This window comes from Phyllobates terribilis, unplaced genomic scaffold (assembly GCF_046119375.1).
Source record: "Phyllobates terribilis strain yellow unplaced genomic scaffold, ASM4611937v1 Scaffold_71__1_contigs__length_7168151, whole genome shotgun sequence".
NCBI lineage: Eukaryota > Metazoa > Chordata > Amphibia > Anura > Dendrobatidae > Phyllobates > Phyllobates terribilis.
Window position 1 is genome coordinate 3,914,851 of NW_027362831.1, and position 24,812 is coordinate 3,939,662.

General features: G+C 44.0%; 1 protein-coding gene across 1 annotated transcript; it reads right to left on the reverse strand.

Annotated features, from left to right (window-relative positions):
• Positions 1 to 1,222: 1,222 nt before the first annotated feature.
• On the reverse strand, positions 1,223 to 23,613 carry LOC141194426 (uncharacterized). Its single transcript, XM_073662340.1, has 8 exons — positions 23,546 to 23,613; positions 22,295 to 22,433; positions 6,287 to 6,442; positions 5,978 to 6,157; positions 5,771 to 5,894; positions 5,590 to 5,687; positions 5,303 to 5,393; positions 1,223 to 2,261 (listed from the first exon to the last, which is right to left on the reverse strand). The coding sequence occupies exons 3-8, from the start codon at positions 6,368 to 6,370 to the stop codon at positions 1,228 to 1,230; spliced, it is 1,611 nt and encodes a 536-aa protein (XP_073518441.1). The 5' UTR covers positions 6,371 to 6,442; positions 22,295 to 22,433; positions 23,546 to 23,613; the 3' UTR covers positions 1,223 to 1,227.
• Between the last annotated feature and the right edge of the window lie 1,199 nt (positions 23,614 to 24,812).

Consider the following 24,812-nt stretch of genomic DNA (forward strand, 5'->3'; position numbering starts at 1 on the left):
CGACATACGCCGTTATTGGTCAGTAACTGATTGCTTCACATGGGACCCATGTATATATAAGAGGCCCTGTATCCACACACATCCCACCACGCCCCCTGAGGAAGTACGGAAACACGTGTCGGGGCCTCCCCTGACACTGCTGGTTATCTGTTTACTTTCACTAAGTATGTCTTACTTAACCCTTTCCATGTGATGCTTGTACTTTTTATGTGTTGCTAAAAAAACTTCTGATGGTTGTCTATACTGTGACTTGTTACAGGTCACTTAATCTATGTCATTATAACGTTTTCTATAATTTTTTCTGCACACATTGTTTGTGACTTATGGATTGTATGGGGTGGACTATGTGACCTATAATAGGTCCAATGTGAATTTGATACCAGCTGTGTCTCTATCTACCCCCTGCTGCCTCACATGCCCATGTTATGTCCTTTCACACATGTTATTTATACCTATGTGTTATATTTTTTTAAAAAATATATAAATAAAGCATTGATCTTTTTTAGTCTAACATATGGTGTTTTGATTATGTTACTTTGGGGTTTTGAAAATACCTATGGTCTCTCTGGTTCATATAACTCTCAGCATGCCATAGAAGCTGAAGGACATTCTAGTTTTTTTCCCTATTTTCCACCTCTAAAACCTGGGTGCGTCTTATAGTCCGAAAAATACGGTAGGTCCGTGGTGGCATTTTTAGTTGTGCAGCTAGGGCCTTTTTAGTCAGTACAGAGACTTGTTGGGTGTAGTTGCGGCATTCTCCCCTATGTGGGTTCTCCGGTGGTTATCAAGATACGCTTTCTGGTTAAAACATTTCCCACATTTTGAACATGAAAAAGGCTTCTCCCCTGTGTGAGTTCTCTGATGTTTGACAAGATTTGATTTCTTTGCAAAACATTTCCCACATTCTGAACATGAAAATGGCTTCTCCCCTGTGTGAGTTCTCTGATGCATATTAAAATGTGATTTCTGTACAAAACATTTCCCACAATCTGAACATAAAAAAGGCTTCTTCCCTGTGTGGGCTCTCTGGTTCTTAACAAAATCTGATTTCTGGTTAAAACATTTTCCACATTCTGAACATGAAAAAGGCTTTTCCCCTGTGTGAGTTCTCTGATGTGCGATAAGAGTTGATTTCACTGTAAAATATTTCCCACATTCTGAACATGAAAAAGGTTTCTCCCTTGTGTGAGTTCTCTGATGTGCGATAAGATTTTATTTCTCTGTAAACTATTTCCCACATTCTGAACAGGAAAATGGCTTCTCCATTATGTGAGTTCTCTGATGTGCGATAAGATTTGATTTCTCTGTAAAACATTTCCCACATTCTGAACAGGAAAATGGCTTCTCTCCTGTGCGAGTTCTCTGATGCATATTAAGATGTGATTTCTGTGCAAAACATTTCCCACAATCTGAACATGAAAAAGGCTTCTCCCCTGTGTGAGTTCTCTGATGTTTGATAAGATTTGATTTTTTTGCAAAACATTTCCCACATTCTGAACATGAAAATGGCTTCTCCCCTGTGTGAGTTCTCTGATGTGTGATAAGAGTTGATTTTTCTGTAAAACATTTCCCACATTCTGAACATGAAAAAGGCTTCTCCCCTGTGTGAGTTCTCTGATGTGCGATAAGAGTTGATTTCTTTGTAAAATATTTCCCACATTCTGAACATGAAAAATGTTTCTCCCCTGTGTGAGTTCTCTGATGTATATTAAGATGTGATTTCTGAACAAAACATTTCCCACAATCTGGACATGAAAAAGGCTTCTCCCCTGTGTGAGTTCTCTGATGTGCGATAAGAGTTGATTTCTCTGTAAAACATTTTCCACATTCTGAACAGGAAAATGGCTTCTCTCCTGTGTGAGTTCTCTGGTGCCTTACAAGATCTGATTTCTGATTGAAACATCTCCCACACTTGGAACAAGAAAATCTATTCTCCGCTGTGTGAATTTTTTGATGTTTAAGAAAAGACTTTTTGAGGGGAAAACTATTTGTATATTCTGAATGTGAAAATGGCTTCTTTGCTTTAGGAGCAGATTGTTTTTTAATGCTTATTTTGTGACTTTGATTTTCCTTAGTAGTCAGTAATGAATCAGAAGACAGGACGTGTTTCAAAGGATCAGATGACAGATCTTTGCTGTGAAGGGATGATGGTATATCTGGAGAAATGGCATTCACTTCAATTGTATCCTGTGGGATCTCAAGATCATCTGATTTAAAAATTGAAGATGTCAGCTGTCCCTCTGATCTCCTGGTACAGTCATCTGCCAAGAAGAAAACCAATTATTTTTTAATAAAAAATCCTTGAATTTTATATTTTTGAACATTTCTACTTAAACTGTCTGTAAAAAAGGCAAGTTATATAAAAAAAATGTAATTATTCACCAGGACAATGACTGTCTAATAGAAAACCTCATAGGATGAACCAGTAGAGTGTGGTGTTCAACTGTTTTTTCATTCTCCCTCCCAAATATGGAATAAAAAGCCACCAATGTTATGTAGGCGAAAATAATACCAATAAAAACTTCTACTCATCTCACAAAAAAACAAGTCCACACTCAGGTCCATCATCTGTCAGTGGAAAACCAGAGGTTTCCACATTATTAGTGGCTCATAGGCTCTTGAAAAGCAACATGGCTTTCATAAACCAATCCAGCAATATCAGCTCTCCCAAAGTCAAATCTCCCCCTCACTTCTGAGCCTTGCAGTGCGCCCAAACCACATTTATCATCCATGTATTTGGCATTACTATAGTGAGAAGAACCCACTTAATTGATGGTGTGTGTCTCCTGGAGCACAATCTGGACACTATGTGTTGGGTAATAAAATGGCATATTTGTTATTTTCACTCTCCATCATCCACTGCGTGCTAATTTCTGGAAAGTGACTGTGGAGTCAAAATAGTCACTGCTCCTATAGCTTAATTCACTGAGGGTTATAATTTCCAAAATGAAGTCACTTTATGGGGATTTTTACTGCTCTGGTTTTCTGACATTTTGTTATATTAGGGCTTCGGCAAAAGGTGTATACCATCTCCTCTGGGATCTGCTCCTGCGATATCTGCTTCTGTCACCAGGAGCCGCCTTATTCATACTGCAGGCGACGCTGGTGATGAAAGAGACATCAGAACCAGAAGCTCTGGGCGGCGCAGGCTCTGTCCAGCCACTAAGATTAGGATTGCTGGGACCTGTAGTACCATCCAGTCTGGCAGTATGGGGGTGTGTGCTATCCAGCTGGAGTAATCTGCTCCCTGCTTCAGCCAACTGTAAAGCACCACACCCTACTAAAGCTGGAAGCATATTGCCGGAAGCTGCCAGATACAGCCTTGTTCTCCTCTGGTTCAGTCCTCTGTGCTCAGCTCCCGGATTGTGTATTTGTTTTCTGTTGTGATCTCAGCCCGTTTACTGACTACTCGTGTCTTCTAATTTTGTATTTTCTCAGCCCTCTTGGATCTGACCCGGCTATCTGACTATTCTTCTTCCTATCTCACTCCACAGAACAGCAGGTAACACCGTGGTCCAAGCCTAGGGGTCTCTGTGTAAGTCCAGATCTATGTAGAGGGGTTAAACGGCGATGAGCAAAGTAATTTATGAAATCTGTAAATGGGGTAGATAGTGCCAAGCCTGTTCGTGGTGGCCATCTTTTGATCTTCCAGGTGACCATGAACAGTGCCCCCAATACATTGTGTCTGCAAACTATTCCAGCAACATCTACATTCCTAATAGCCAAATGTCGCTCCTTACCTTCTTAACCTGCCATGTGCCCAGACAGTAGTGTACAACCGTATATAGGGGATTGTCAGATTCAAGAGAAGTTGGAAAATAATTTGTAAGATCCATTTGTTTTCTATTATCTTTTGTGAAGAATTCCAGAGTTATCACCATATAAAGTGACACACGTCAGATTTGAAAAATGGGTCCAGATAGGAACACAAAACTGGCTGCGGGAAGAGGTTACATCAGGGTATTTTGGGCACTAACTACTAAAGTCAAAAACTGTGATTAGACAATAAAGAGGAAAATTAGAGAAAAAATGAGTAACTAGTGGTGAAACCTCTCTGTGGTAATTACAGTATGGGGCTCGGGGGCTCTTGGCAATCTAAACTATCGTAAGGGACAATATTTTTTGTCAGATGAGTGTCAAGAAGAAATATTAGACATTGAAAGAGAACTTTTTATAATACTGCAGAGCTGAGGTGTCTTAAATTTAGATCTCGGGCATTTGGAAGAGGCAATGGAGATCTTTTTGAAAGACTACCAGGGAGTTACAGACTCACATAAGTGAGGCCGGCCGATCCCACCATAATGAAACTATCGTACAGAATGAACTTGTAAAAAAAAAAAGAATATCTAAACATGTAACATCCCCAACAACAAAGTATGTATGAGGGGAGAAATCCAACACTAAACTGGAGTTACACTCATTTATGGTGGACTATTGGAGCAACTATGAGTCCTGACCAGGAGAGTAGAGAAAGTATTAGCGCCCCCATTTCAGGAGAGATTGTGCAGTAATCTGAATTCCTTAGGATTGAAAACATAATGGAATTTATGACGTGGAGTGAATCCATGAAACCAGGACTGGAGCCAACACATCTCCTGCAGGCGGGAATAAATGTATATTACAGCCATCAGCCACGCACAGCTTAGAGATATATCATGGCACAGGTGTAGTTTTTTTGTCTAGGTTATCACAATCCTGTTTGAAGTTAGATTTAAAATAAATGTTAAAGTTTAGATAAAGGGAAACTCTGCTATTATTGTACAGAAATTCACACTTGGCCTCACTGCACATTAAATGTTGTAGATCATAAAAGTAAAGTTTGGCCAGAAAGACTGGACCTGGTCTTGTAGGGACCTTATGAGCACATTCAGCAGCACGGAAGGGAGAGAAGGTAGATTCATCCAATAAGATATCAGGGATCTAGGAAGCCAACAGCATCATTACCGCTTTCTCTTACAGGCCCATCATAATATTTTTCTTCAAGTGATTTTCTCACTTGTCAGCACATTCTACGTACGCTGTCATTTGGCTTTATAGTTTACAGATCTGGGCAGGTAACAGTCAGCGTCTTGTAATCCCAGGGGGTAGGTGGATCCTCCAGATTGTAAGTTCTATAGAAAATGGCTTTTACAATTTCCCAAAGTAAATTGAATATTTTTGAACGGAGGAGAATGTTGTGGTAGAGCGGCAAAATGGTGATCACACGATTGTGATATTGCCGGACTACACCACCGATAAAGCAGCCACAGCCGGTGACTGAGAAGAATCTGTGACTTCTCTGTATTCAGTGGTTACTACTCACCTGGGTAGTCATATGTAGGAATCTCCTCTTTACACCGCTCATCACCCCTCACATATGTCTCTGTAGTATTAATATGGATCAGATCTTCACCCTGAAACAAATATTATAAAAGTCAAAGACAGATGGAGAAGTCACATCTATGATCAGCTCTAATCCTGTCATCTCCACCGTTCTCATTACACAAGTATAAAACATAATACTGGTGGATAAAACAAGACTGAACACAAGACCTTTACAGCCGTCTACACATCATAGGGGAGATCTCATGACACCTTCTCTCCATCTACCTGATGATCCTGAGGAACATTGGGATCTTCTTGTTTACAGTCCTGTGGAAGAAGAGGACGGGGACATCTCTCTGGTGTTGTCCTCTTACTGGATAGATCTGGAGGAAACACATACAGGGGCTGAATTCATTCTTTACATACAGATAATTATAGGCCATGTGTATTCAGTCCTGTCTATTACCTGGAGATGTGAGGGGCTGGGGAACCTCCATCATGATGTCCTTGTACAGATCTTTGTGTCTTTCTAAATACTCCCACTCCTCCATGGAGAAATAGACAGCGAAATCCTGACACCTTATAGGAACCTAACAAATACAATGATATCGTCATCTCCCCGATCCCTTCATAGCGTTACTGTATAATATCCCAGCATTCCCAGCAGTGTCACCTTTCCAGTCAGCAGCTCAATCATCTTGTAGGTGAGTTCTAGGATCTTCTGGTCATTGATGTCCTTATGTATGAGAGGATGAAGTGGAGGCCCTTTGATTGGGCTCAGGGGTCTTCCCCATCCCTCAGACACAGGGTCCTGACAGCGCTCACTAGAGGTCTTCTTCACTACTGTGTAATCCTGGTTATGGAGAGACACATTAATAAATCTCACTACAGACATTTCCAGAGTCCTCACCTCTCCAGTTCTGTTCATCTGTTATTCCCATAGATAAGAATGATGTAATGTGACGTCATCAGAATCTCTCACCTCTCCAGTAAGCCGGAAGAGGATCTCCAGGGTGAGGTGTAATATCCTCTCCACCTTCTCCATCTTGTCCCTGTCCATATCCATCTTTGATGGGTAAATCAGGAAAATTTTGTTATATAGAAGATCTTCACTGAGAGGATCCGGTATTGTAGAGACCTGAATGAGAAGAAGATAAGCCGATGGAACATTATAAAAATCCTGTGTAATAATACAACTATTGGAGATAACGAGGGGAAACATATGAGGAGATTTATTATTTTACAGTATTTAGTTTTTTCTTTACACCTAGTAATAATACCTATATATTTTAGGCCACAGACAACAAGCAATTTCTTTCTCGGAGTCTGCAGCGGAATAAGTTTCTCATAGACCCACAGTCAGGGAAATATTGAGAAGATATTAACAATTTCTCCCAAACCCCATTTCCCTCTCACCCCTCCTTTATCCACCATTTGGGCCAACTGTTTCCATGCAATTTAACACACACAGCAGAAGTCACTTGTAGACAAATGCAGCACAAAAGGTGCTACTGACCCACTTAACATACGAATGCATCTCCTCTTAGCACAGACATGGGATAGACGGACACCTTCCAGCAGGGGCAGTTTGAAGGAAAACTCATTTAGGCTTCAAAGGTGTTTAACACAAACTCCAGGATGTCCGGAGCTGATATGAAATATGGAATGTTGGAAGTTCCATAGCTCTGCTAATAATGGGAACCATATTTTTAGTGGTAGAGTCAGCCAAGGAACAATATGCTTATTTTTTCGCAGCTGTGAGCCCCTATTGGTAGCTGGGGTGCAAAAGTAACAAAATAACAGACCGCAACTATGTCATGTGTGGTCTCTAAAGGAAGGTAAATTCATAACGGAAAAAATGGTATTACTTACGGGTTTCTGCGATCAACCAACGATAAGTTATCGCAAAAGCCAGATATTCTAATAAAAATATGGAGACTGGAGACCAGCCCACGTAATGTCATCCCAGGTGCTGTGTGGGCAGGTCTCCACTTAGGCATAAAAGAATCCACGGAGGATGGATGAGTATTCATTGCCAGGGGGTATAGAGACTATAATAAATGGATCTTGTACGATAACAGTCAAATCAATAAGTTGGGCGCCCCCTCCAGCTAAACAGAATTGTGTCTGCGATCTGTCTAGTACACAAGTCTTCTTTAATCCTGTTTATATTGTGTAACTGTATATTCTGTACTGTATTGTCCACCTTTTAAAATTCTTGTATATTTTTCATAACACGGCCTTCCTTTTGGAGTAAATATAAAATGTAATAGTCCTGTTTCTTTTTTTCTGTAATCGTTCCCTCCCCTGAAGCCATATACCACAACGCAGGCGTCCGACCAGGCTTGTATTATATTTAAAATCTGGACGGTGGTGGCAGCGAATAATAATAATTGGGTTATCGTGAAGCTGACAGTGACCGTACAGGGGAATATACACATATCTTGACAGAGTGACGGCACAGGTGAGAGATTGTGTGATCTCCCCAGTGTCGTCTCTTTGTGAGTTCCTCACACTCACCTTCCATAACGCTAATTCTCGTCTCATTTTCCGACACTGGAATTGGCATTAACAATACTGCAGGAGATATTCATGACAAGTAACATGAGAAATAACTACTTCATGATGAGGCAACATGTACTACTACGGCTCAAAAACCATATTTGGCAAGAGACAGTCACTGACTACTGCACCACTGGCCGTCTATATGAATGTTTCCAGTCTTCCCCAGACTGTAATCTTCTATCAAGTTAGATCTCATGTCTGATTCACACACAGAAGTTTGAGGCTTTTATAAAAGCTGTTTTGTTTGCACAAACACCTCGGACAGAAATGATTTGATACTGAAGTCTACATGTATAGTGTATTATGGGGTTTACTTCTGGCCTTAGACTTTCCTATATTACAAAAAAAACTGAAAAAAAGCAGATATTAAAATGTTTCAAAAGAAAATTGGCACCAACAATTCTTGTAAAAAAAAATAACATGAAAAAGCAGAAGACACATTGTCATTTTTTAACAAGTTAAACATTTGTTTTTGTTCTTATATGAATTCTTTTGGGCACCAGAACATAGATGTACACCGCAAGGCTGGCACAGTTGCGGCTGCAATAAATCCCTGGCAGTTTAACCACTTGCTCCTGCAAAAAGCAAACATGGCATCTAAGAAGGTTTGACAGAGTTCGGCTGAATGCCCTTCCTCCCCCAAGTGCTCAATAGTATGGGGCTGCCTAGTTCCTACTATACTTAAATGCCTAATAATGGTGTCTGGGCCTGCAATGTATGAAAGTCTATTAGGCCGGGCCAGAGGCAACGTTCCATAAGTTACCTTTTAACGCCCCCAGACACATTAGACTAAAGCTGCATGATATCACTGATTTCGAGGGGTTTGGTAAACTATATAATGTATTTGGGGGCCTCCCAACAGATAATGTCAGGGCAGAGTCTAGAGGAGTCTGGAGGCGACTCTCATACAGATCACAGGAAAGCTGGAATATGTGTGTGTATGGGGGAGTAAGGAGAGATAGCCGTCTGCCAAATGACCGTTCAGCCAACAATTATCTCATGTGTATGGGGCCGTTAGTATTACACTGACAGGCAGTGATAATACACGCCACTACAGTAGTACAGTGCATCACCTGAGCAATCAGAGGCTTCTGTGTTGTATGATCGCACAAAGGAGAGTTGTTTAAAACTGAATTATTGTGAATTAATAAAACCTGCTGTGATGGCATACCACCAAGTGCCCACACACCAAACCAATGCTTATTCCTGATTTGTAACATGTGAGTCTCTGTGATACTTTTATATCCTTCCCTTTCCTGGGTGTCCATTGATTACTGAGCACTTCCCAGACAATTTAACCCTGTATTGTATGGAAGAAAAAGATAATACACAAATACAACTCATGCATGAGACATTCAATAAAATCACTGGAAATCAAAGACAAATACAATTAATTGTACTGTAATATTAATCCTCTCTGATGTTCATTCCCTGTGGGGCTCTAGTGTGTAATTTAAATATCCAATATGACTTTCTATTTAAGATTTTTCTTTTCACATCTCCACCTCTTAATGGTTTATAAGCCTTTTCTATTCCTAATATCTGAAGGATCTGATATCCCCTTTATGTTTTTGTGAAAAGTGTCTTGAAACCACAGACAGGTTTAATGCTGTGGTATGGATTGCGTCAGATAAATGTCTTCTAATACATGTTTATAGCGGATCTGACGTCCATCCCACATATTGTAGTTAACTCTCTATACACTCTATTAAGTAGGTGACCCCTATAGTGTTACAATTGATGACATTGTGTATTGCAAATTGTTGTCCCGTTAGGTTTTCTTCAAATGTTTTGGTTTTATTAACATAGTTGCCTTCCAATGGGCACTAAAGGGTGTATTTCACCTTTTTTAACCCCTTTCCGACATGGTCAGTAATAGTACTCACCACATCGGAAAGGCCGGGTTCAGCGGGGGCACTGAACCGGGCACATGTCAGCTGATTATTACAGCTGACATGTGCCCGCAACAGCCGCGGGTGGAATCGCGATCCACCCACGACTGTTAACTAGTTAAATACTGCTGTCAATCTCATTAACAGCGTCGCGCCGGAAGCACATCACTTACCCCGCCCATCGGTGACCCCGTCGCAAGATCGCAGGTCACTGATGGGTGGGCATGACAACCCTGGGTCTGCAGCAGACCCCAGTGGTTGTCATGTGCTAATCGCTATGAGCCCCACCTAGTGGTCGGCGCTCATAGCACAGGAGCATTTCTGCTACATAGAGGTGATCTGCTCATCACCTCTATGTAGCAGAGGCGATCGGACAGTTGCTGCTTCTAGTCTCCTATAGAGACTGAAGAAGCATGCAAAAAGTGAAAAAAAATGTTTTAAAAAATATAATTTTTTTTAAAAAATATAAAAGTTTAAATCACCCCCCTTTTGCCTCATTCAAAATAAAATAATAAAAACTAAACCCCACATACACATATTTAGTATCGCCGCATTCAGAATCGCCCGATCTATCAATATAAAAAAAGAATTAATCCTATCGGTAAATGGCGTAAAGAGAAAAAAATTCCAAACAACAGAATTACATTTTTTTGGTCGCCGCAACATTGCAATAAAATGCAATAAAGGACGATCAAAACATTGGATCTACCCCAAAATGCTATCAATAAAAACATCAGTTCGGCGCGCAAAAAATAAGCCCTCACCCAGCCCCAGATCCCGATAAATGGAGACGCTACGGGTCTCGGAAAATGGCTCCTTTTTTTTTTTTTTTTTTAGCAAACTTTGGAATTTTTTTCACCACTTAAATAAAAAAGAACCTATGTTTGGTGTCTACGAACTCGTAATGACCTGGAGAATAGTAATGGCAGGTCAGTTTTAGCATCCAGTGAACGTGGAAAGAAGAAAAAAAAAACAACAACTGTGGAATTGCATTTTTTTATGCAATTTCACCGCACTTGGAATTTTTTTCCCATTTTCCAGTACACAATATGGTAAAACTAGTAATGGTATTTAAATGTACAACTCGTCCCGCAAAAAATAAGCCCTCACATGGCCATATTGACTGAAAAATAAAAAGGCTAAGGCTCTGGGAAGAAGGGGAGCAAAAAACGAAAACTCAAAAACGTAAAATGCTCCGGTCATGAAGGGGTTAAACCTATTAAATAAATAATGAATTTAAAAAAATGACGTGGAGTACTCCCCCCCCCTATTTTTGATAACCGGCTAAGGTAAAGCAGACAGCTTGGGGCTGATATTATCCTGCTGGGAAGGTCCATGAATATTGGCCCCTTCCAGCCTAAAAATACCAGTCCACAGCAGCCCCAGAATTGGCAAATCACATTAGATGCGACAAATTTTGACACTTTTCCGGCCTCTTCCTAGTTGCCCTGGTATGTTGGCAACTGGGGTAATATTTTTGGGGTTTATGTCAGCTGTGTATTCTCAGCTGCCATCAATCCCTAGAGTTAGTAATAGAGAAGCGTCTATCAGGCACCCCCATTACTAACCCAGTAAACTAAAAGAAAGAAAACACCCAAAAATATTTTTTTAGAAAACAACTCCCCGACAGACAACAGAGGAATAAAGTTCAGAGAAGAAGCTTCATAGAAAGACCATGAAGTTACAGACGTCACTTAACCCTTTGGGAGAAAGTGATTCCAGGGAGTAAATCCAGAACACGTCTCAGTAGAAGTTTACAGCGTTGTGATTGTGAATCCTCTGCGGTCGTCTCTTCTAACACCGACCATCGGAGATCAGAACTTTTATCACCATCTCCGAGAAATGTCTGGCCACGGTGGTCTCACCAAACTTCTGCTCTTCTTCATTCTTTTTCTTGCAGTGGAAGCAGTGGATTTCATCCTAGACTCATAGAGAAGAATAGAGGAGTGATGTTTCTTCAGTCTGATTGTAATTGAACGTGACGTTTGTCCAATGTCCACTTTAAAGAATTTGTCCACTACTTTATATGGACCCCCCCAAAGTATCCCCCCGGGGCCTAGAAATGTTTTTGCAAATACCTTGCTGTGCCTTTTCTGCCTCTGAGCGGCGCTATCGCTGGCCGCTCAGAGGCATCACGTGGCCTGTCACTGATGTCACGTCAAGTGAGGCGTGACATCAGTGACGCACTCCCCACGGTGGATGCTAGGCTGTGGGCAAAGTTACCCCGCGCGTCACACCCAGCATCCACCGCGCGCTTTCCCAGTGAATGAGGAGAGGGAGACCGCGCGGTGGATGCTGGGTGTGACGTGCTGGGTAACCCCGCCCACAGCCAAGCATCCACCGTGGAACGCAGAAGTGAGTAACAGCGGCTGCAGCCGGAACTTGACGTGACATCAGCGGATGTCCGAGCCGGCTGCAGCCGGGGGTCACGTGATGCCTGTGAGCGGCCAGTGATAGCGCCGCTCACAGGCAGAAAAGGCACCACAAGGTATTTAGAGAAACACTTATGGGCCCTGGGGGAATACATTGGGGGATCATATAAAGTAATGGACAACCCCTGTAACACAAGGGAACTTTACTGAGGAAATCACACCAGAAATGTAGCAGGTAAAAACCACCAATATCCACAGGTGTCCCTTCTAATTGGTGGGAAAACTATCACCTCTAATAATGCTCCAACAGTTCTGGCATGACAGACACGGAAAAGTGCCCCTTTATGGATTTGAAAGAAAGTCTGTTTAGACACTTTAGCGTAATAGTATCAGCTCTAATCAAATGGTTATATAGCGATTTACCCTGAAGATTCACAAATTGTAGGGTTGTTTTAAAAATGTTATATTTAGGGTGTTTTTGTGAAGGAATCATGTATTGATCTCATAGTACAGTGCCCCTTTCTTGGCCCCCACACACAGTATACTGTTCCCCTAGTACCGCCATCCACCCACACTCTGTATAATGTTCCCACAGTACCTCCATCCCCAATTTTATTTTTTGGGGGCGTATTTCATGTAACATATGGAAACCTACAGTACAGACCAAAAGTTTGGACACACCTTCTCATTTAAAGATTTTTCTGTATTTTCTTGACTATGAAAATTGTACATTCACACTGAAGGCATAAAAACTATGAATTAACACATGTGGAATTATATACTTAACAAAAAGTGTGAAACAACTGAAAATATGTCTTATATTCTAGGTTCTTCAAAGTAGTCACCTTTTGCTTTGATGACTGCTTTGCACACTCTTGGCATTCTCTTGATGAGCTTCAAGAGGTAGTCACTGGAAATGGTCTTCCAACAATCTTGAAGGAGTTCCCAGAAATGCTTAGCACTTGTTGGCCCTTTTGCCTTCACTCTGCGGTCCAGCTCACCCCAGACCATCTCGATTGGGTCCAGGTCTGGTGACTATGGAGGCCAGGTCATCTGGCGTAGCACCCCATCACTCTCCCTCTTGGTCAAATAGCCCTTACACAGCCTGAAGGTGTGTTTGGGGTCACTGTCCTGTTGAAAAATAAATGATGGTTCAACTAAATGCAAACCAGATGGAATAGCATGTCGCTGCAAGATGCTGTGGTAGCCATGCTGGTTCAGTATGCCTTCAATTTTGAATAAATCCCCAACAGTGTCACCAGCAAAGCACCCCCACACTATCACACCTCCTACTCCATGCTTCACGGTGGGAACCAGGCATGTAGAGTCCATCCGTTCACCTTTTCGGCGTCGCACAACAACACGGTGGTTGGAACCAAAGATCTCAAATTTGGACTCATCAGACCAAAGCACAGATTTCCACTGGTCTAATGTCCATTCCTTGTGTTCTTTAGCCCAAAAAAAAGTCTCTTCTGCTTGTTGCCTGTCCTTAGCAGTGATTTCCTAGCAGCTATTTTACCATGAAGGCCTGCTGCACAAAGTCTCCTCTTAACAGTTGTTGAAGAGATGTGTCTGCTGCTAGAACTCTGCGTGGCATTGACCTGGTCTCTAACCTGAGCAGCTGTTAACCTGCAATTTCTGAGGCTGGTGACTCGGATAAACTTATCCTGAGAAGCAGAGGTTACTCTCGGTCTTCCTTTCCTGGGGCGGTACTCATGTGAGCCAGTTTCTTTGTAGGGCTTGATGGTTTTTGCAACTGCACTTGGGGACTCTTTCAAAGTTTTCCAAATTTTTTGGACTGACTGACCTTCATTTCTTAAAGTAATGATGGCCACTCGTTTTTCTTTACTTAGAATTTGTATTATGGCAAGAAAAAAACAGCTAACAGTCTATTCAGTAGGACTATCAGCTGTGTATCCACCAGACTTCTGCACAACACAACTGATGGTCCCAACCCCATTTATAAGGCAAGAAATCCCACTTATTAAACCTGACAGGGCACACCTGTGAAGTGAAAACCATTTCCGGTGACTACCTCTTGAAGCTCATCAAGAGAATGCCAAGAGTGTGCAAAGCAGTCATCAAAGCAAAAGGTGGCTACTTTGAAGAACCTAGAATATAAGACATATTTTCAGTTGTTTCACACTTTTTTGTTAAGTATATAATTCCACATGTGTTAATTCATAGTTTTGATGTCTTTAGTGTGAATGTACAATTTTCATAGTAATGAAAATACAGAAAAATCTTTAAATGACAAGGCGTGTCCAAACTTTTGGTCTGTACTGTATATACACACACACACACATATATTATATATATACCGTATTTTTCGGACTATAAGACGCACTTTTTTCCTCCAAAATTGGAGGAAAATGGGGGTGTCGTCCTCTAGTCCAAATGTTGCTGGGGGGGTGTATATATATATATATATATATATATATATATATATATATATATATATATATATAATGTGTATATACTGTGCTGGGGGAAGCGGTACACAGTGTATCAGCAGCGCGGCTCCTGCTGCTGCCGGGCAATCCTGTGCGCCCGCTATTAAAGGGTATGAATATTCACCCCCTCTCTACGCCCATGGGCGTTGGGAGGGGGTGAATATTCATGCCCTTTAACAGCGGGCACACGCGATAGCCCGGCAGCAGCAGGAGCCGCACTGCGGCTATGCTGTGTGCCGGCTATTAAGGAGCATGAAGTCACTGCTCCCCATGCACACAGTCCCAGCGTGGGGAGCAGTGACTTCCGGCAGCTGATCTCTCCTTGTGAGCCGCGCATGGCAGTGACGTCATGGGCGGCTCATATGTAGAGATCAGTGCGGGCAGACAGATGCAGCGCTGGAGGAGAGAGAAGAAAGGGGAGTAGGACTATTTATTTTTTTATGTGCAGCCTGATGGGGATTAGGGGGACCATGCATACTAGGATAAGAATGAGGGGGCAATACATACCAGGGTAAGGATGAGTGGTGCCATGCATACCAGGGTAAGGATGAGGGGTGCCATGCATACCAGGGTAAGGATGAGGGGTGCCATGCATACCAGGATAAGGATGAGGGGTGCCATGCATACCAGGATAAGGATGAGGGGTGCCATGCATGCCAGGATAGGGATGAGGGGTGCCATGCATGCCAGGATAGGGATGAGGGGTGCCATGCATACCAGGATAGGGATGAGGGGTGCCATGCATGCCAGGATAGGGATGAGGGGTGCCATGCATACCAGGATAGGGATGAGGGGTGCCATGCATACCAGGATAGGGATGAGGGGTGCCATGCATACCAGGATAGGGATGAGGGGTGCCATGCATACCAGGATAGGGCTCACAATCTAAATAAAAAAAAAACCTAACCACGGATAACCAAGTTACATTGCGTTTGATATTTGTTTCTTGAAAAAAAATAGGTGAAAGTTTTCCGCCTAGTTTAGAAGCCTTTTTGGATACAAAACTCAAAATATGCAAAAGAATTTACAAAGTCTGGAGGATGGATCTCAGATCAAAAAAACTAAGTTTGAAAGAGATATCAAAGACTACGAGTCAAATTCAATTTACACATGGAAATGAAACAAACCAAGAGCTACTGTTTTGAAATACAGGTCACACAATAAATTCAAAGAAAATAGAGAAGAGCGGAGGTCAGCTTCACAAATCCTAATGTGTCCATGGGTTCCTCTAATTATAATTCTCTGAGGACTTATCTGATGTATGAGTGAGATCAACTAAAGACAGATGGAACAAAAATAAATTCTCAAATACTCCCCACAATTCAGCACAAAACAACGGACACAGGCGGGCAGAAAGCACAAACGTGCCCGGACATGTGCGTTCCACGCCGGAGTGCATCACGGTCTCCTATCTGCGAATGCGCATGTCCGGAAGCATGCGTTCCACACCAGAGCGTATAATGGTTTTGGATTGCATTCCACCAACATAGGATTTTTCTATCTCTGAGATCAGCGTCATGGGAGACTAAAAACAAGTATTGCACATCCCATCATGCAATAAGCATGAAGATATACTTTATCACTACATAAGATATGGGATGATGGCCCACAGTATTTTCCTAAATGGTCAAATTTGACCTCTATTGCACAATTAGAGATACACACGGATCACCACACTTGTTAATTACAAAATAGTGGAATAATTGATAAGTAATAATTCTGATATAGAAGCTCAGATATCTCGATGAAGTACAACAATATGTGAACCCCATTCACAGGGAACTGAGTAGCAATGGTTAGAGTATACAATCCAAAAATATAATCCAGAATGGGGCTGCATTCACACAAAACAGGCATAAGAAATTTGCTCATTGAGTCCCTTAGGGGCCAGTGAATCCAGTCTAACAATCCACTCACTTTCTTTTTTGAGGAGATATCTATTGTGATCACCTCCTCTCACATTGGGTTTAACCATCTCAATGATACAAAAGGAGATGTCTCCAGTTTGATCTCAATGTACACTGTTCATGTGTCTCGCTAATAGGGTGTCCCAACCATGGCGTACACTGCCCAAATGGTCCCCTACCCTCCTCCTAGACTCCCTATTGATCTTGCCTACATAATCTAGGGGGCAGGTGCATGTGACCATATATACTAGTCCTGAGGACTAACAGTTGGAATAATCCCACTGGAAAAAGATTTTAACCAAAGAAAGATTTATATTGTCTCATCCAATTAAATGGACAATGTTCTCCAAATCTAAAGAAACCATAGATTCCTCTATCTAGCCAAGTCCCCTTGGGTGCAGGTTTTTTATAGAAACTGTCAGGGTTCCGCAGTGACGACACCGTGGAGATCACACAATATCTCACCATTGCCGTCACTCTGTCCGGATATAGTCAGGGAGTGGCGAGCACACGATCCCGACTACCCACTACGTAGGTATCGGCAAGCGACCAGTGAGCGTATGGCGTCACAACTCCAGATTCCAACGCATAGAATGTGTGTCTACGTCCCTGTACGGTCACCGTCAGCTTCACAATAGCCCAATTAATATTATTCGCAGCCACCACCATCCAGATTTGAAATATAATACAGGCCTGGGCGGACGCCTGCATTCTGGTAGTGTATGGCTTAGGGGGAGGGAACAATTGCAGCACAAAAGAAACAGAATTATTACATTTTATATTTAATCCAAAAGGGAGGCAGAATTAAGAAAAATATACAAGATTTTACAAAAGTGGACAATACAATACATAAGCAGTTACACAAAATAAACAGGATTAAAGAAGACTTACTATAACGATCGCTGAGATGATTCAATATAGGTTGAGGGGAGACACTCCGCTTGATTTGACTGTTATAGAGCAGGATCCGTTGCTAGAAAAAATATATATTCCCACAATGATTACTACTCCAACCTCAGCAGATTCTTTTATGCTGAAGGGAGAGACCAGCCCACACACCCCCTGGGATGACATCACGGGGCTGGTCTCCAGCCTTCATATCTTTATTAGATATCTGTTTTTTGTGATAACTTATTATGGGTTGATCATAGAGGCCCGAATGTGATACCATTTTTTCCGTTATGATTTTACCTTTCTCCAGAGACCACATTTATTTTGGGACTTTTGCGCCAGAGCCCCCCAGAGGGGCCTACAGTGACAGGAAAATATTCATATCGTTCCCTAGCTTACCCTGTCACTAAAAATATGGGTCCCATCATTATCAGAATTATGGAACTTTAGCTATTCCATATTTCGTTTTGGCTCCGAAGATCCTGCAGTCTTTGTTAAACCCCTTTTGAGCCTAAAGGAGCCATTTCTTCTTTCCTTCCATCTCTGCCCCTATGCTGGAAGGTGTCAATCTATCCCAGGTCTGTGCTAAGAGGAGATGCATTTGTATGTTAAGTAGAATAGACTATTGAGCTTCTTGTACTGTTATTTGCATACCGACAGCTGCGTGGAGTGTCAGCTGTCCTCTGGTGACAAATGATGGATAAGGGAGGAGTGAAAAGGGGTTTCAGAGACAGAGAGAAATTATTAATACTTTATCAATATTTCCCTGACCTCTCTGTCTCTTTGAGGTGGTGTAGGGGCTGATTTACAGATCGCCCCTTTAAGCCCACCTCCTGGCCCACCTTTACAGCTGATCCGACAAGCCGTTGACCCAACTTGCCCCCCACTCTGACTGAATGGAGATCTAGCTTTCCGATCACCCTGACCGGTTCGGGGAACATTTTCCCCACACCTCTAACAGGCTATGGGTACCTTCCTCCCATACTCCTGACAGACAGGGGGACACACCTTTCTTTTACCTTGCCCGGTTGTGGGGCCTACCCTTCCTGTCATTATTTTTACCTTAGGAGCCATGCTCACTAGGGGGGAGCTACGACCGGCCATGTCACAGTCCGTCATGACACTGGTCAGCGGCACGGAATCACTTTCCCTATGATCCCCATGTTTCTCCCCATCCCTGTTCATCACCTCTGGAGCTGTGCTAGTCATGGGCAGCTACCATTGACCATGTCACTATCTGGCGTGACACAGGTCACCCACATGGAACAACCTGCTTCCTGGTGTCCATGCCTGCTCCCCTTGCCCATAGCACTTATGCTGGCTCGCTTTAGGGGATCCTCAGCAGCATCACCCCACAGGGTGAGGTGGCTGAATTCCCTTTAACACAACATACATTTTTATTATGCATGACTGACATTATTGACAGTGGCATTACATGACATATCAGATCTGGGAGGGTGGTCAGGGATGTATCGGGCAACCAACCGTCCCAGATCAGTTCCCAATAGCACATTAGTGGGGAGAATCTCCAACACCCCCACTTCTCTTAACCCCCTCCCCGCACCCCAGTCCAGAAAAACTTGGGCCATCGGTATGGGACAGCAAACACCCCCAAACCCAGTGACAGTCAGGGTCTTCCCAGGAATGAGTTCCTCTGGTAACACAAACTCAGGGCGGATGAGGGTACATTCAGCGCCAGTGTTCTTAAGACCAACAGTAACGGTGTTGCCCACAGTAACAGGTTGTACATTTTCCCGGGCCCTGCCAACCGCCCCACCCACAAAAAGAATGGCTGCAGTAGGTCCTGGGGCCTCAGGTGTGGTGTTCATCTTCTGCCTCTCCAGGCAGACAAGGCTTGTGTGACCCGTTTGGTCACAAACATAACACTTAAGGGAGTCAAATGCAGGCCAGGTGCTAGAAGATGGGGCAGAACCCGCTGAGGGCCAGCTGGCTGGAACACTGGGGGGTGGTTGTGGGCTTACCCCCTTTCCAGCTGGCGGCGGCTGACTTCCGCACCTCTGGTGTGTGGTTGGCCTCATAGGCATCTGCGATCTGGGCTGCTTTGGCAGCCTCCTTTGGCTCCCGGTCAAGCACAAACTGTCGAACTTCCACTGGGCAAAGACGAAGAAATTGGTCCTTCATCATCAGAGATCCTTCAGGTCCTCGAAGGTGGTGACAGTCCTTGGACCCACTGCTCAAAATTGGTCCTGAGCCCATCCACCACATCACTGTAGCTGTCATGTGGTCAACGTTGGAGGGCTCTGAACTTTTTCCGGTAAACTTCAGGAGTCAGCTGGTACTTTTTTTATCCTGGCCTGCTTGACGGCCTAATAGTCTTCCATTGCAGGAAAATGCTCAGGAAGGGGTTAAAAGCAGTTGGTGTTGCCGGGCTCATTGCCCGATGCGGTGGATTTCGGCAGCTGGATTTGGGCTAACTCCAGCTGGTACCGCTTCTCAACTTGCCACTTTCGCTCAGCAGCTTCTCGATCAGCTTGGGCCTGTTGCTCAGCTCTCTCAGCCTCGGCCTGTCGCTCAGCAGCCTCTCGGTCAGCTTGGGCCTGTTGCTCAGCAGCCTCTCGGTCAGCTTTGGCCGGCTCCAAGGCCATCTGCAGGTGGGGGTCCACACTAGCCTGGCTGCGGGTCTGGCTGGCAATCATAGGTGGGACCCCTGCAGCAGCACCATCCGGGCCTTGGCTGGTCGCCCCATAATCCGAGCTCTGCTGTCAGACGGCCCGGCAGCACCTTGCAACAGTTCAGCAATCATTTGCTGCCTGGTCTTGCCTGTGGGGTCAATCTGTCTCAGCTCATAGAGAGCAGTGAGAGTGTCCTTTGACTGTTGGTGATACCTGGGCTCTTCACCTGTAGCCATCATTGCCAAAAAAAAGATAGGACAGAAAAACAAGAGAAGGGGAGGGGATGCAACAGCGTATACGTACAGTAATGTCCCAAATAAAAAAAATATTAAAACACTGACTCTGATTTCTTAAAAATCTGCACAGTATTCTTGCAAGAACCGTGTAAGTTTTCAGTGACAGGAATGATTGCTCAATCCAGCCATTGATGTTCTGTAATATCCCACCGCTTGCCTCCAATTTGTCAGGGTTCCGCAGAAACAACACCGGGGAGATCACACAATATCTCACCGTTGCCGTCACTCTGTCCGGATTTCGTCAGGGAGTGGCGAGCTCACGATCCCGACTACCCACTACGTAGGTATCGGCAAGCGACCAGTGAGCGTATGGCATCACACCTCCGGATTCCAACGCATGGAACATGCCCCCGCACGGTCACTGTCAGCTTCACAATAGCCCAATTAATATTATTCACTGCCACCACCATCCAGATTTGAAATATAATACAGGCCTGGGCGGACGCCTGCTTTCTGGTAGCGTATGGCTTCATGGGAGGGAACAATTACAGCACAAAAGAAACAGAACTATTAAATTTTATAATTTAATCCAAAAGGGAGGCAGTGTTATGAAAAATATACAAGATTTTACAAAAGGGGACAATACAATACATAAGCAGTTACACATAATAAACAGGATTAAAGAAGACTTACTATAACGATCGCTGAGATGATTCAGGATCCGTTGCTATAATAAATATATACTCCCGCAATGAATACTACTCCAACCTCAGCAGATTCTTTTATGCTGCTGAAGGGAAAGACACACACACCCCCTGGGATGACAAAACGGGGCCTGGTCTCCAGCCTTCATATCTTTATTAGATATCAGTTTTTTTCGTGATAACTTATCGTGGCTTGATCGAAGAGGCACGAAAGTGATAAAAAAAATTTCCGTTGTGATTTTACCTTTGTCCAGAGACCTCACACGGTATAGCTGCGATCTGTTATTTTGGGACTTTGCGCCACAGCCCCCAGAGGGACCTACAGAGACAGGAAAATATCCATATCGTTCCCTAGCTGACCCTGTCACTAAAAATATAGGTCCCATGATTATCAGAATTATGGAACTTTAGTTATTCCATATTTCGTTTCGACTCCGAAAATCCTGCAGTCTTTGTTAAACCCCTTTTGAGCCTAAAAGAAGCCATTTCCTCTTTCCTTCCATCTCTGCCCCTATGCTGGAAGTTGTCAATCTATCCCAGGTCTGTGCTAAGAGGAGATGCATTCGTATGTTAAGTAGAAGAGCTTCTTGTACTATTATTTGCATACCAACAGCTGCCTGGAGTGTCAGCTCTCCTCTGGTGACAAATGGTGGATAAGGGAGGGATGAAGAGGGGTTTCAGGGACAGAGAGAAATTGTTAATACTTTCTCAATATTTCCTTGATAGAAACTATGCACTAAATGGTCCCTAATTGACCCACCCTTTCTGAAAGTTATTGTGGGAGTAGATCCCACAGCACCCTCAGGTCCGGGTCAGCCACAAGTATATCCCAGTGTTTTCTGAAGATATGAAAGATACAGTGACTCTGATTGTCATAAGTTTTTCTTGGTCTCTTGGTTAGGTATGGAGGAGTGTCTGTCTCTCCCATTTTTCTGCAAACGATGATGCGGAATCCAAAATGTACCATGAGTACCCTTTTCCCTGAATCTGATGTTCAGGTCTATTGCCTGTATATTAAAATCTGTGACATTAGAGCAGTACCCTCTCAACCATAAAAATTGGCCCTTGGGTATAACTCTTTTTATGGGGATGGGGTGGTGGCTATCCCACTTCAATAGTTTATTAGTGCTTGAAGGTTTATGGCAGTTGAGTGTCCATAGGGTCCCATTGCAATCTTTCTTGATTAGTACATCCAGGAAAGGAAACTGGTAATAATTAATCTCTGATATAAATCTTAGGCCCACTCTATTGATGTGGAATTCCCTGACAAATTCAAAAGATTGTTCACTCGTCCCTGACCAGATGATAAAAAAGTAGTCAATATATTTGTACCATACCCCAATATATGGATGCCATCACTTATGATCATCCCTGAATATTGTGGTTTCCTCCCACCAGTCCAGCCAGGGATAGGATAGCATATGAGGGGCACAGAGGCTTCCCATCGCAGTACCCCTGAGCTGGAGGAAGTACTTCCTGTCAAAAAGAAAGAAGTTATGAGTAATAGCGAATTTTAGAAGATCCTCCATGAAGTCATTATGTCTGCTACACTCTATTGATCTCGATTTCAAGAAATGTCTTACTCCTCTGATACCATCATCATGCGGTATATTACTGTACAAAGCCTCGATATCTAGTAAGGCCGGCTCCCCTACATGCCCGTATACATGCTCGAGGGTCTACATGTAGGGGAGCAAGCAAAGGGAAAACCAACTCCAGAGGGATTATTCCAACTGCAAGACCTCAGGTGGTACTGGGGGAACATTATACTGTGGGGGTATCATACATACTGCATAAGGGGCATAATGGGGGCAATCATACATACTGCATAAGGGGCATAATGGGGGCATTACACTGTGTGGGGCATCATACATCCTTCATAAGGGGCATAATGGGGGCATTACACTGTGTGGGTGCATCATACATACTGCATAAGGGGCATAATGGGGGCATTACACTGTGTGGGGGCATCATATATCCTGCATAAGGGGCATTACACTGTGTGGGGGCATCATACATCCTGCATAAGGGGCATAATGGGGGCATTACACTGTGTGGGGGCATCATATATCCTGCATAAGGGGCATAATGGGGGCATTACACTGTGTGGGGGCATCATACATCCTGCATAAGGGGCATAATGGGGGCATTACACTGTGTGGGGCATCATACATCCTGCATAAGGGGCATAATGGGGGCATTACACTGTGTGGGGGCATCATATATCCTGCATAAGGGGCATAATGGGGGCATTACACTGTGTGGGGGCATCATACATCCTGCATAAGGGGCATCATACATACTGCATAAGGGGCATAATGGGGGCATTACACTGTGGGGGGCATCATACATCCTGCATAAGGGGCATAATGGGGGCATTACACTGTGGGGCAGTAAAGGGGTCCTGTACTATGAGAACAATACGTTTCCTCCCTTCCTGTCTCCATAGTTGGGTCGTATGTATCTATTACAGGAATCAGAACAAAAACCTTATGATTCTTATAAAGGGGCAACACAAGACCCCAAAAGAGTCTCCGTGCTGAAGGGGTTAATGCCCCCTGCGCCCAGTAATGGTGGTCTCCACATACCTCCACCTGCAGAGCCGCCACCACATATATGGCTGCTCTGTGCGCACAGGAGCTGTGATGAGGTCACAGGAGGGGAGGAGTCAGGGGTCACATGATCAGGGGCCTCAGTGGATGCAGGACTCTGCTGTGCTGGTTGTCATGGTGCTGGATGAGCTGAAGTTTATGTGTGGGGTCAGGAGGGGTTTACAGTGTGGATGTAGCAGAGCCGCGTGTGTACGAGGTGTACGGAGCAGAGCCGCGTGTGTACGAGGTGTACGGAGCAGAGCCGCGCGTGTACGTGGTGTACGGAGCGGAGCCGCGTGTGTACGAGGTGTACGGAGCAGAGCCGCGTGTGTACGAGGTGTACGGAGCAGAGCCGCGTGTGTACGAGGTGTACGGAGCGGAGCAGCGTGTGTACGAGGTGTACGGAGCGGAGCCGCGCGTGTACGAGGTGTACGGAGAAGAGCCGTGTTTGTACGAGGCGTACGGAGCGGAGCCGCGTGTGTACGAGGCGTACGGAGCGGAGCCGCGTGTGTACGAGGTGTACGGAGCGGAGCCGTGTGTGTACGAGGTGTACGGAGCGGAGCCGCGTGTGTACGAGGTGTACGGAGCGGAGCCGCGCGTGTACGAGGCGTACGGAGCGGAGCCGCGCGTGTACGAGGCGTACGGAGCGGAGCCGCGCGTGTACGAGGCGTACGGAGCGGAGCCGCGCGTGTACGAGGCGTACGGAGCGGAGCCGCGCGTGTACGAGGCGTACGGAGCGGAGCCGCGCGTGTACGAGGCGTACGGAGCGGAGCCGTGCGTGTACGAGGTGTACGGAGCGGAGCCGCGCGTGTACGATTTGTAGAGAATCCTTTGCAGCAATGACAGCCTGAAGTCTGGAAGCCATGATGGGGTTGAGATCTGGTGACTGACTCGGCCATTGCAGAATTTTCCACTTCTTTACAGTAAAAGATTCCTGGGTTGCTTTCGCACTATGTTTATATAAAAAAGAACCTATACATGTTTGGTATCTACTAACTCCTAATGACCTGGAGAATAATAATGGCAGGTCAGTTTTATCATATAGTGAACATGGTAAAAAAATATAATAATTGTGAAATTGCACTATTTTTGCAATTTCACCGCACTGAATTTTTTCCCATTTTCCAGCACACGTTTGGTAAAACCAATGGTGTCGTTTAAAAGTACAACTCATCCTGCAAAAAACAAGCCCTCACATGGCCATATTGACGGGAAAATAAAAAAGTTATGGGAAGAAGGGGAACGAGAAACGAAAACGCAAAAA

What these genes read in the sequence shown, in the direction of transcription:
- LOC141194426 (XM_073662340.1), bottom strand. Translation starts at nt 6,370, where the DNA reads ATGGATATGGACAGGGACAAGATGGAGAAGGTGGAGAGGATATTACAC. An exon ending in TTGAGCTGCTGACTGGAAAG is followed by an intron (nt 5,895 to 5,977) that starts GTGACACTGCTG and finishes TGTATTTGTTAG; the next exon opens with GTTCCTATAAGGTGTCAGGA. An exon ending in TCCTACATATGACTACCCAG is followed by an intron (nt 2,262 to 5,302) that starts GTGAGTAGTAAC and finishes TCTTCTTGGCAG; the next exon opens with ATGACTGTACCAGGAGATCA.